The sequence below is a fragment of the Neoarius graeffei genome, chromosome 19 (genome assembly GCF_027579695.1).
Source record: "Neoarius graeffei isolate fNeoGra1 chromosome 19, fNeoGra1.pri, whole genome shotgun sequence".
Classification (NCBI taxonomy): Eukaryota; Metazoa; Chordata; class Actinopteri; order Siluriformes; family Ariidae; genus Neoarius; species Neoarius graeffei.
Window position 1 is genome coordinate 59,254,636 of NC_083587.1, and position 12,384 is coordinate 59,267,019.

The 12,384-nt window shown below is 40.1% G+C and overlaps 1 protein-coding gene across 3 annotated transcripts in view; it reads left to right on the forward strand.

The window, feature by feature from the left end:
• LOC132867447 (raftlin-like) overlaps positions 1-12,384 on the forward strand; it is a 240,865-nt gene that overhangs the window by 129,530 nt on the left and 98,951 nt on the right. For all 3 annotated transcript variants that reach the window (XM_060900364.1, XM_060900366.1, XM_060900365.1), the window contains exon 4: positions 8,828-8,936. In XM_060900364.1, coding sequence (XP_060756347.1) covers positions 8,828-8,936 — 109 coding nt within the window. The remainder of the gene's footprint in view (positions 1-8,827; positions 8,937-12,384) is intronic.

The window sequence follows — 12,384 nt, forward strand, 5'->3', positions numbered from 1 at the left end:
TTCGCCTCGTGTGCAAAGCTCCAATGAAAAGCCAAAGAAACAAACTCCAAACAGAAAATGAATAATGGCTGATCACCTGACATTCAAGTTAAAAATAACTGATAACAATCCGGATACTCCCTTTCCTCAGAGGATGTGTTTCCATGATTTCTAAAAAGAATTTCTACTGTTGATTTGTCAGACCTCGGGACAATTTTCCACTTCGCCTCAGTCCATCGTAAAAGAGCTCGGGCCCAAAGAAGGTGGCGGTGTTTCTGGATATTGTTTATATCTGGTTTTAACTTGCATTTGTGAATGCGGTGCTGAACTGTTTTCACAGACGATGGTTTTCTGAAGTGTTCCTGAGCCCAGACACTGATATCCACTACAGACACGTATCTGCTTTTAATGCAGTGTCTTCTGAGGGCCTGAAGATCACAGGCATCCAATGTCAGTTTTCAGCCTTGTCTCTTGCATACAGAGATTTCCCCAGATTCTCTGAATCTTCTAATGATATTATGGACCATAGATGATGTGATCCACAAATTCTTTGCAACTTTACATTGAGAATGTTACGTTATTCTTAAATTGTATGGAATCAATTTTGTGCCAAAATGTTCATACAATACTTTTGAAATATCAAACAAAAACGACAAATCAAAATACAAAAAAACAAAAAAAGGTCAATTTTTTTAGACTGGCAAACAAATTATTCGTGTAATCATGCAAAATATCAGTCTATTACTCTTCAGAAACCTTTTATTTTTGTTCCGCGTCTTTCTCAGTTTTGTTTGACGTAATTTATTTTGGTTGCGATTCCAGCCTTCTCGTTTGCGCTCCCTGACTTTTTGCTTGCAGTTTTGGCACAAACTTCACGTGTGGGTGGGCTGTCCAGGAATGCATTCCCATTGGCTAACTTGTGTTTGACTGACAGCTATGCTCAGCCATTCCCCCGGAGGCTGTTGCGGCCATTCCCTACTCGGATTTTGGCGGACTGTTTGACGAGTGACCGATCCATTGACGGTAAACAAGGATCGAGTGGACTTCAGTGGCGACTATGATATTGGATTAATTCAACAAAGTGTAAATGGCCGCAACAGCCTCCGGGGGAATGGCTGAGCGTAGCTGTCAGTCAAACACAAGTTAGCCAATGGGAATGCATTCCTGGACAGCCCACCCACACATGAAGTTTGTGCCAAAACTGCAAGCAAAAAGTCAGGGAGCGCAAACGAGAAAGCTGGAATCGCAACCAAAATAAATTACGTCAAACAAAACCGAGAAAGACGTGGAACAAAAATAAAAGGTTTCTGAAGAGTAATAGACTGATATTTTGCACGATTACACGAATAATTTGTTTGCCAGTCTAAAAAAATGGACTTTTTTTTGTTTTTTTGTATTTTGATTTGTCATTTTTGTTTGATATTTCAAAAGTATTGTATGAACATTTTGGCACAAAATTGATTCCATAAAATTGTTGCACCGTTTGCCCATACAAGTTTTCAAAGAGCAGTGAACCCCTCCCCATCTTTACTTCTGAGAGACTCCGCCTCTCTGGGATGCTCTTTTTATACCCAATCATGTTACTGACCTGTTGCCAATTAACCAAATTATGTTTTGTTTTGTTTTATCATTGCACAGCTTTTCCAGTCTTTTGTTCCAACATTTCTGAAACATGTTGCTGGCATTAAATTCAAAACGAGCATATATTTTTCAAAAAACAATACGATTTCTCAGTTTCAACATCTCACATGTTGTCTTTGTACTATTTACTAGTTTGCACAGCGTCCCGACATTTTTGGAAATGGGGCTCTTTATAACAAGAAAGACTGTGGGCCTTAAAATTCTTTACAGCATTTTAGATATTAGGTCATATGTCTTATTATTTCCCGGCACGTTTGTGTTATGAAATGCTCAAAAAAAAAAAAATCAAATGTATGTAATAAATTGTAACAGAGTGCTATTTTCTGCCTCCTGAACTCACAGCCTGTTTTCACAGACACCGCCCACTGGTCATTAATATTCATAAACCAGACCACTAATTTCATTAATATTCATTAGCATGCTAATAAGTTTCTCAGTGAAGGGAGAAACACAGAAATAGAAAACTTTACGCAGAGATTATAGCAAGTTTTGCTTCTGGGAAATGAATGATGGATGTATTTGGTGCTTTGTAGCAAGAATTCTTATTTTCTCCAGACTTTGTTTTTTTTTTTACTCATCATTTTGAATATGAACGTTGTCCCAAATCGCACACTAGTATGTGAATACGATGTGAATAGTAGTGCACATCCAGCTGTTTAGGATGCAGCCTGGACATGTTGGTTGTACTGTGTGTTGATTGGCCACCATGGACCAATCACGGCAAGTTATTCAAATGAATTACTTGAGTGACTTAGTTGAAATCAGTGTGATGAAATCAGAAATGGTTTTGTTGCTGATAATTCAAAGGAATCATGAAATACAGATTTTCTGCAACTAAATACACATAAAATCACCATACGGGACCAAAAATAACATTGTGTGTGATGCTATTGTCTCGATATCATTGTGTCGTATAACCTCAATAATCTATAGCCTGTAATATATTAATGTTATAATATTTCTGATTTCTTTCTCATGGTACACTGTGATCCGTGTACATCATTAAATCACTAGTAAACAAATCATCATCATCATCCTTCAGCCTCGGCCGAGATAAATCACCCAACGTTCTTCCACACATTCCTGTCAGCCATTGCAAATTTCAGGTCCTGTACCCCAATTCCAGTGTCCTTTGATATTCGGTAGGGGTAGGTTAACTTTCTTGACCTCACCAGGTGGGCGGTGCAGCGGGCTCCAGAGGCGAAGCCAAGATATCACCTCCCCCTCGGCTCTAAAACAGTGCCCTGCAAAGAGGATTCTTCTTGATTTGAGTCACATTGTGACTGGTGGCAAGTTCTCGTATATCTCCTCCAAAGTGGCATGGGTAGACCAATGGACCAATGTTTTGAACCCAACGTAGGAGGTTGGGATAAGTTCCATCTAGTCTCTGCTGTTGTTTGAGCATCATGCTCCATATCTTTAGCCTAGTAAACTAGACCCACCCACCTAGTGGCCAAAAATATTTTTGCCTAGCGAGTGGGTCTAGCCTCGCACCATATAAACAAAAACACCCTGGGCATCAAATCGTGCCCGCCAATCACAACGCAAGGTTTTCGTTTGGATTCTTTGGGCGGGCTTTTGCAGGAGTGACGACAAAGCTGTGCGACGCTGGAGAAAGCACAACAGGAAAGATGGCTATGGCTAGTGAACAGCACGCGTTTGACTCCACTTTGGAATCAGTTTTAGAAGAATTAGACTTGGAGTTTTCGTTGAAACATGAGCAGGAAGAGGCTCTCCGCTCATTCCTTTTCAAGAAGGACGTTTTCGCCGTTTTGCCGACCGGCTATGGCAAAAGTCTGATCTACCAGCTGGCTCCGCTCGTAGCCAAAAGGATGGGGCTAGTTTGTGCAGTACGAAGAATTAATAAACAGCTTTGAAACATTACTTTTTGATTGTTTCTTATTTTCCCGTTATTTTAAATTTAAGGGAAATTATTTCACCAAACACCACTAAATAAAAACTCTCAAAAACAGTTTAAGCAAACACTTGGAAAAAAAATGAGTGTATGTGGTACAGACTCCAAACTTGTGGTCATTATCTCCAAACTTCTTAATATCTAGAACCTGTTTATTAATTAATGCGCATTTTGAAAAATTATTTATTTCAAGGTCTCCCCCACTGCTTTCTGTCGCTCTGACTACGTCACAGTCACTGTTGCGCTGATTGGTCAGAGCGTTGGCCTATACGCACAGAGACAGTTTGAAAGACAGCGGTTTGTTCCTCCTACCCCCTTCGGAAATGTCTACGGATCGAGGCCAGACTAAATATTCACATTTAGTCTGGCTTGCCAGGCTACCATATCTTGGCACAATATAGGAGAATGGGTTAATTTATTTCAATTTAATTTAATTTATTTCATTTATAAAGTGCATTTTTATGTAGTACTCTAAAAAACTTCCAAAAGACACATATAATAATGTTGTTGCCAACAAGTAATTCTCACTATTCTTACTAAATAAATGTGTCTTTAAAGCTAGACGGCCTTTCGATTTCATTAAATCTGTGAAATTTAGTTCCCTCTGAAATGTGGTCATTGCGATATATGTTTATTTCTGTAATATCTCACAAAATATCAGACCATTCTGTGCTGGGAAGTAATTTAATTTGAGTGGATTCTAGAACAAATAACGTGCATGAAATTGCTCGCTTCACGCAGTCAAGCAGACAGAGGAAGTCCGTGTGTGTGTGTGTGCGCATGCGCAGGTTTACCTTTGAGCGTGCACTGACAGTCCCATCATTCTGTCGCTAAACGAACAGCTGATCACACCGAGGTGCTCGCTGACCGCCGATATTTATTAGTTTGATATTTCCTGCATTTTCTTTCCTTCGTATATAACATAACATTTTTCTTCTCGCTTTCCGTTACTGTGGTCGGTCTTTCATGTTTCATTCACACACTCACGTCTTCCATTTTTCTGTCCTGTTTCAAATTTGTATCCCACAATGCCTTGTGCGAACAGGGAAAGCCCACCACGGAATGTGATGCATGACGTAGTATCTTGTATTGTGTCATGGTGAAGCAGGAAAAAATAGCAGGGAATTTAGGGCCAGTTGGCTCTAAATTCATTAATTGTTCTATTTAAAAAATACTTATAAAATTGGAAGTCTGTGATTCGAATTCGGTAGCTTTCAGTCCACTAAACAAAAATAACTGGGTGTTGGGAAAATTCTTTCTATGACCTACACTTGAAAAATCTGAAAGGCAGTCTACATTTAAGTGTTTCTTGAATAACTCTAAATCAGTTTCAAAACAAAGAGCATCTGGTAGTTTATTCTACAGTGTTGGCGATGAGTAACTAAAATTTCAACCACCAAATACCATCCTCTTTCCTAAAAGACAGCAATAAGATCTTGAATTCAGTATGTCTCTTAATAGGTAACCAATGCAGTTCATGCAGGACCGGGGTTATATGTTCATACTTCTTGGTCCAACCTTGCAACAGTCTTCTGAACAGAAGACAGGCTCTTTAGTGTGGAATCTGATAATCCATAGAAAATAGCATTGCAGTCGTCCAGCTTTGATGTAATCATAGAGTTAACCATGGTCTTCGCAGCTTCTTGCATTATGCATCTCCTGATTTTGAGCATGTTGTGAAGCTTGTAGAAACATCCTTCTGCTATATTGCGGATGTGATTTAGCAAACACATGGTACTGTCAAGCTCTAGTCCCAGGAGGGTAATTGAATTAGATGTCGAGACGGATTCAGTTCCAATCTTTAACAGTGGCAAGTCAATATCAGGACGGCATGCCCCATTCAAGACAATAATCTCAGTTTTGTCATCATTTCATTTGAGCATGTTGCTAGTCATCCATGATCTAATGTCATTGACGAGATGTTCCATCTTAGACGCCATGACCAAGTTGTCATTTCTCTTAAAGGCCATATAAAGATGAAAATCATCAGCATATAAGTAGGCAGGTGAAAATTCAAATTCATTGAATTCAGAATTGAATGCAGAACAACATACTTTTTACAGAATTAAAATATGTGTATCCCTTCTTGAGATATTACAAATCAAAGATTGAAGAAACGGCTTAATTTTTCAAAAACTGCCATAATATTCTATATGAGGATCACATGGTCCAAAATGGGCCTCATTAACCAATGAGATCAAATGTTTTTTCTTAATAGCTTTTCTATTTTTCAAGATATATATACATGGAGGGCGACACAGTGGTGTAGTGGTTAGCGCTGTCGCCTCACAGCAAGAAGGTCCTGGGTTCGAGCCCCGTGGCCGGCGAGGGCCTTTCTGTGCGGAGTTTGCATGTTCTCCCCGTGTCTGCGTGGGTTTCCTCCGGGTGCTCCGGTTTCCCCCACAGTCCAAAGACATGCAGGTTAGGTTAACTGGTGACTCTAAATTGACCGTAGGTGTGAATGTGAGTGTGAATGGTTGTCTGTGTCTATGTGTCAGCCCTGTGATGACCTGCCGACTTGTCCAGGGTGTACCCCGCCTTTCACCCGTAGTCAGCTGGGATAGGCTCCAGCTTGCCTGCGACCCTGTAGAACAGGATAAAGTGGCTAGAGATAATGAGATGAGATGAGAGATATACATGGAAATTGGCAGGCACATAGATGGTTGGATACTGAATACAAAGTTTAAAAAAAATAGAAAAAAAAATGTATTCAAATTAGTATTTAATAAGTATTAATTATGCTAATTAGGTAAAACCATTAAATCGTTACACTCTCTTCTTCAAAGTTTCACCAAATGGCTTTATTTGTGCGATATAAAGTTGATCTTAACTCTCATTTATACGTCACAAAGAAGGAGAAATCAATGTTAATAATAAAATATGCATAAATAAGCATTGAATGTCATCAACATCTACCATTCTCTATCAAAATAAAAAAGTAATTAAAGATTATTTCTAATCCCCTCTTTGTGCTCTGTAGGCCTTTGTGTTTCTCAAAAGTAGGGCCGACTAGTGTTTATATGAAAGAATATAAATGATTATTTCGATTAATATTCACAGCTTTCAAGGCGAACCGCGAAAAACTGTGTGAGCCACATCCAATAAACAATTCACATTAACTGAACTGAAATTGATACTCGCGTTTCTGACTTCCAGTTTTTAAAATGATCATTCTGACCACTAAGATCTCAATATTTTTCATCAAAACAACCACAGTTATAATCTAAAATAGTTATTTATTTACAGGAATCAGTTTGATTTGAAAAAAAAAATAAGTAGGTAAAGCTATGAAAACTCACTTCATAGTCTTCCGTGAATCATAACATCGAAACTAGCAGAAAGAAAATTGTGCTAAATCCTTCAGCAGAAACAGTGAGAGCGAAAGAACATCCCTATAAAAGTTATCTGATTGATATTCACAAGTAATCCAGTGGGAAACCAATCAGGAGAGAAAGAGAGAGAGCCTGACCGCTTTCCCGTGACTCAAAAAGAAAAGCACCGGCAGTTTCCCGATGTCATGCGAGCAGATTTTTTACTCTGTTGTACCAACTTCAACCTGCCGTTACTCCCAAAGTACTGAACAGATCTTAACCAGATAAATTTCTTTGGAAAGCAGACATTATAAGCTTTTTAATGATCATATTCATGATAGAAAATATTCAAGAGTTAAGCAATTACAGGTTTGGAAACTTAAATGAGCGTCTGTATGGACAATTTTCACAGCACGGCCAGCTGCCTAATATAAGTGAAAGTCAACCCCATGACTACATGCTAAGTCCCCAAGAGGCAGCATGTACATCGTAAACAACTTGGGGCCTAGCACTGAACCCTGAGGGACGCCATGTCTAAGGTAGTTAGGCTCAAATACTGTAACTCTCCACCAACTGCAACTCTGAACTTTCCATCAAATAAGAGGCGAACCATTGGAGGCACTTTCCAGTAATACCTAAACGATGTTCGAGTCGATGCAGTAGAATGGTAGAATGCCATGATCAGTGATGTCAAAGGCAGCACTGAGATCCAAACAGACAAGCAGTATGGCCATATTGTCATCCAGTGCAAGTAAGATGTCATTATGAAGTCACACTCAAGCTGTTTCAGTAGAAGGATATTGCTTATATGCAGATTGCATCAGTTCATCATTTGAATATATTTCGAGATCTGATGGTCAACGACCTTTTCAATCAACTTTATGGGTTAAATGCGACTCTTTATTTTTCGTTTTTTCTTCCCTTTGTTTTTCTTTTTGTGTTTGGATAGTTTGATGTTTGTTTTTTGTCCACCGGTTGTGGTGTAGCTCCGGACCCAATTTTAGGCGTTAGTTTCCTTCAGGCCTTGATGCGCCATGGGCGATGCCTGTGCTCCTCGCTATGGCCTGCAGTGAGCTCGTTGCTCTTTAACATCAGGGTTGTCCAGCACTCTGTGCAGCGGTGCTTCTGTGTTTGGTGCAGTGTTCCGAGCAATGTTGCCCGGCAGCATCGCGGTGGCTGTGCAGGTGGTTTGGGACATACCAGTGCTCTGCGTGGTGGTACTTCTGTGTTCGCTTTGTGGATCCATGGCATGATGTTCCGAGCGATGTTGCCTGGTGGCGGCGCACTGGCTATGCAGGTGGTGTGGGATTTATCTTTGTGCGCCTGGTGGGACTGTGGTAACTATGCCATTGGAATGACATCCTGACCCTCTTTTGGTTGACTTTTTTTTTTCCTTCCTTCCCTAATTGTGACGCGACCTTGGGTGTGCTATATAAATTGAAATTATTATTATTATTATTATTCAGTGGGTTCCACTACCAATCTGGCCTGAGTTTCCCAAAAGTATCGCAGCGCAAAGATCATCATTAAATGGTAGAGCGAGCAGCACAATGAACACTCTCTCTCCTAGTTAAGATGCTCTTAGCGTTAAGAGGCTTTTAGGAAACCCAGCCCTGAACAGTTGTACCTTCAAGTGTTTAACCAGGTAAGAGCATCATATTTTATCGAGGTCATTACAGTTGAAAAATAACTAACCTGAATAGACACTTGAATTATGAAATGAAGTAAGGAATAGAAACCTGAGATATCGTAACTCTCTTGAGAAACGCCTCCTGATAACTTTCTCACCAAAAAGCTTACTGACACTGGAGACTCCTTCTTAATGTTAAATACATGTCTCCTTACCGAAAACTCCACGTCCTGTAAATAACAATACAACACTAACAATCTGTTTATTATTATTTAGCATCATTGTGGTGTAATCTGTATCTTTCTTTCTTTCTTTCTTTCTTTCTTTCTTTCTTTCTTTCTTTCTTTCTAGTTTGGAGAAAAGTCCATCAGAGTTCGAGCCTTACCATCTGAAGTTGGAGGAGTGTTTGTCTGCTGATCACATTCCGACCCCGGAGCACATCCAAGGATATGTGAAAAAAGTAAACTGTTGTTTTTTTATTGCTTGTTTATTGATTGTTTGGACAAATTGTATCACATACGCACATCCTGACACACACACACACACGCGCGTCAGAGCCGGATTTTATGGAGCTCTTCATATTAACGATAGTAAGACGGAAATCCGAATCCATCCAGGCATCACTCATCCTGTGATTGGATTGATATTAAAAAGCAAAAGGGCCCCATACGGTTCAGCGTCTGTGTGAACTTGGTTGTGTGATATGCATATCTGCAAGAGTTATTACTCCTCAAAGAACCATCGCGACATCAATCTTCCGCGGCTGCGTCGGGGAAAAAAAAAGAAATGATTCCGCTGCCCTTTCTCCGACGACAAATGAATTACTATCAGAGCCGAACAGCGACAGAGCGACGGCTTCTTATCTGTGCAATTTCATTTGCCATATTGTTGGAAATATAATGACGGACCCCGGGCGTAAATGTGCACTAATGCATTAAACAACGCGGCTGGAAAGGACGGGATGGTTCTGTGGGTCTTGATGTTAGAAAGAATAAACTGGTGCGTGTCGGCATAGTAGAGTGACTTCGTCGCCATCAGCGCATGAGACCTCAGGCTGGGTTTTATTAAAGCGGCAGAATGGAGAATGGCGTCATTAGCATTTCTTGACAGCTAACAATTCAATTTCATTTGATGAGAATTCGCATATTGGCTTCCAATTGCAAACTGACAGGCAAAAGGGGAGGGGAGGGGAAGGGGGGGAGGTGAGGGACGCGACTGATTTCACTGAGCACAGCGAGGCCTTGGACTTCAGCCATACTAATCAGGGTAGTTAATACTGAATAAGCCAATTCCAGCATGCGAGGGTGGCCCGGGTTGTAAATAATTGCTTCAGATACAATGTGATTGTTAGGAATAATGTGGATTATTATTCAAGCTTGACACTTTAGACAATAAAAAGAACTGAAAAGCCTTTTTTAAAACTCTGAGACAATCAGATTTGCTTTCCCCCCCTTCATTACGTATGCAAATCGTGTTGCAGAGCCCTCGTTTCATCTCGAGCTGAGACAGAGATGCAGCAGCACTTTAGTCCTTTCGTCTGTCCATGTCCTCATCAGCTTCAGATCAGCTTCCGAAGTTTCAACATTCATGCTAATACCGGTGTCAGCGATATCACGCTCGTCATCGCGTAGATTGCTAACTAGCCAAGCCAAGTTTCTGCCATGCATCATGTTCATTCACAACTAATTTGACCATTTTCTTTTTTATGATGATGAAGGAACATCGCAGAACCCCGACACACCAATTACGATGTTGCTATCGATAGCATTTCTTCAACGTTATATCCTAGGGGTATACAAACTTTTACAATTATATGTTTTTTTACGGTATGACAACATATGATAACAATTTGACACTTTGACCTTCTATGGGGTGAATATTAATAATGAATTATTCTGTTCAAATAATGTGATAATCTGTATCCACCATCTGTGTGTGTGTGTGTGTGTGTGTGTGTGTGTGTGTGTGTGTGTGTGTGTGTGTGTGTTTGACCTCTAACAACCCCCATCTTTTTTCTTTTTTTTTTTGCTACCACTTGATGTTTAGACTTTACTGGCTTTTCTGGTGTCCCGCTGTTTTATTCTGTGAGCATCCTCTGAAAAAGTCAAGGTCAGGTGCAAAAAAAAATATATATATATATATATATTCAGGAAAAAATACGTGCTCTTTGTTCCGGGTCTGAAAACTTCACTTCATGCTGTGAACATGTCTGTGAATAAAGGAACGGTCATCATCCATAGCACACTGCTCTTTTGTTATTAAGTTAGTCTAATATAACATTATATTATACGGACACGAGTGTTTTACTTGGAAATACGCGACTCGTGTTTTTCATGCACGCTCCATCCGGGAAATTGGGATGTTTTTCAATATGTCACTCGTGAAGAAATTGATGAATTGTTTTGTTAAATTTGGGGACTTTTTGTTTGTGAATGTGTCGATATAATAAAAAGAAAATCACACGTTGCCTTGAAGATATGAAGTTTATCATATCGTGTTGAAAAAGTCGCATTTTTCATATGAAATACATCGCGAAGCGAGACAAAGACGAGTAGCTGAATGGAATATATCTGATATACCACAAAAAAAACTATTATTATTATTATTATTATTATAATACATATACTCTCTCAGGCGGCACGGTGGTGTAGTGGTTAGCGCTGTCGCCTCACAGCAAGAAGGTCCGGGTTCGAGCCCCGTGGCCGGCGAGGGCCTTTCTGTGTGGAGTTTGCATGTTCTCCCCGTGTCCGCGTGGGTTTCCTCCGGGTGCTCCGGTTTCCCCCACAGTCCAAAGACATGCAGGTTAGGTTAACTGGTGACTCTAAATTGACCGTAGGTGTGAATGTGAGTGTGAATGGTTGTCTGTGTCTATGTGTCAGCCCTGTGATGACCTGGCGATTTGTCCAGGGTGTACCCCGCCTTTCGCCCATAGTCAGCTGGGATAGGCTCCAGCTTGCCTGCAACCCTGTAGAACAGGATAAAGCGGCTACAGATAATGAGATGAGAATGAGATATACTCTCTCTTCATATCAGCATTCTCACCTTCCAGCCAGTGTAGCGTTCACCAGTAGTGTTAACGAAGGCCAACGCTAGCACAGTCAAGCCAGCGCTATCGAGAGCAAGTAGCACAGGCTAACGAACGTTGCACGCTCGCTACAGTATTTTTCACTCGGACTTAAGTATTAATTTTCCTGTGTAATTTACTTAGTTACTTTTAAACCCAACATCAACAACTACACACAGTGGAGCAACCTGGAAATTTTACATCTCCGATGTGTCTCTTTTCCAGTTTTTTTATGTCTGTTGGTATGTTTTTCTCTTGTAAATATGTGTAATGAATTTTTGTTTGTGAATAATGAAGTTTTGGTAGCCTTTTGGGTGTTCAACACGTCTTTCTCTTTCCCGGCCGACAAAGAAATGATCGTGCGCATGCGCAGCAGAAACGTTTTGTCATGAGCTCTGATGTGTGACATCATGTTGTCTTGACAATGTGAAGTATTATAACAATATTGCATGCTCATTCTCCATTGGGGAGAGTGACGTAATACATGTAGGATAAGCGACATACGAACAGTGTCGCATGCTATCAACTCAAATGAATGAAACCCGCCAGAAGGGAATAAAACATGTTTTTATTCCATGGAAAAAGTGTCCCGTATGGATAATATTTCCTGATATTTCACTCTGATGACGTCACTCCCAGTGTTTTTCTGTTGACTAGATGCACGTTATCAAAATGGTGAACCGGTTCAAAATGAAAATTCTTTTGATTAACTTGCATATTTTTTTGTGTGTGGATGTGTCCATATCATATAAAGAACATTACACGGTGGCGTGACGATATGAAGTTTATCTTCTCGTGTTGAAAAGTATTTTCACTCGTTCGCGTCGATCGTTTGTGAATATGT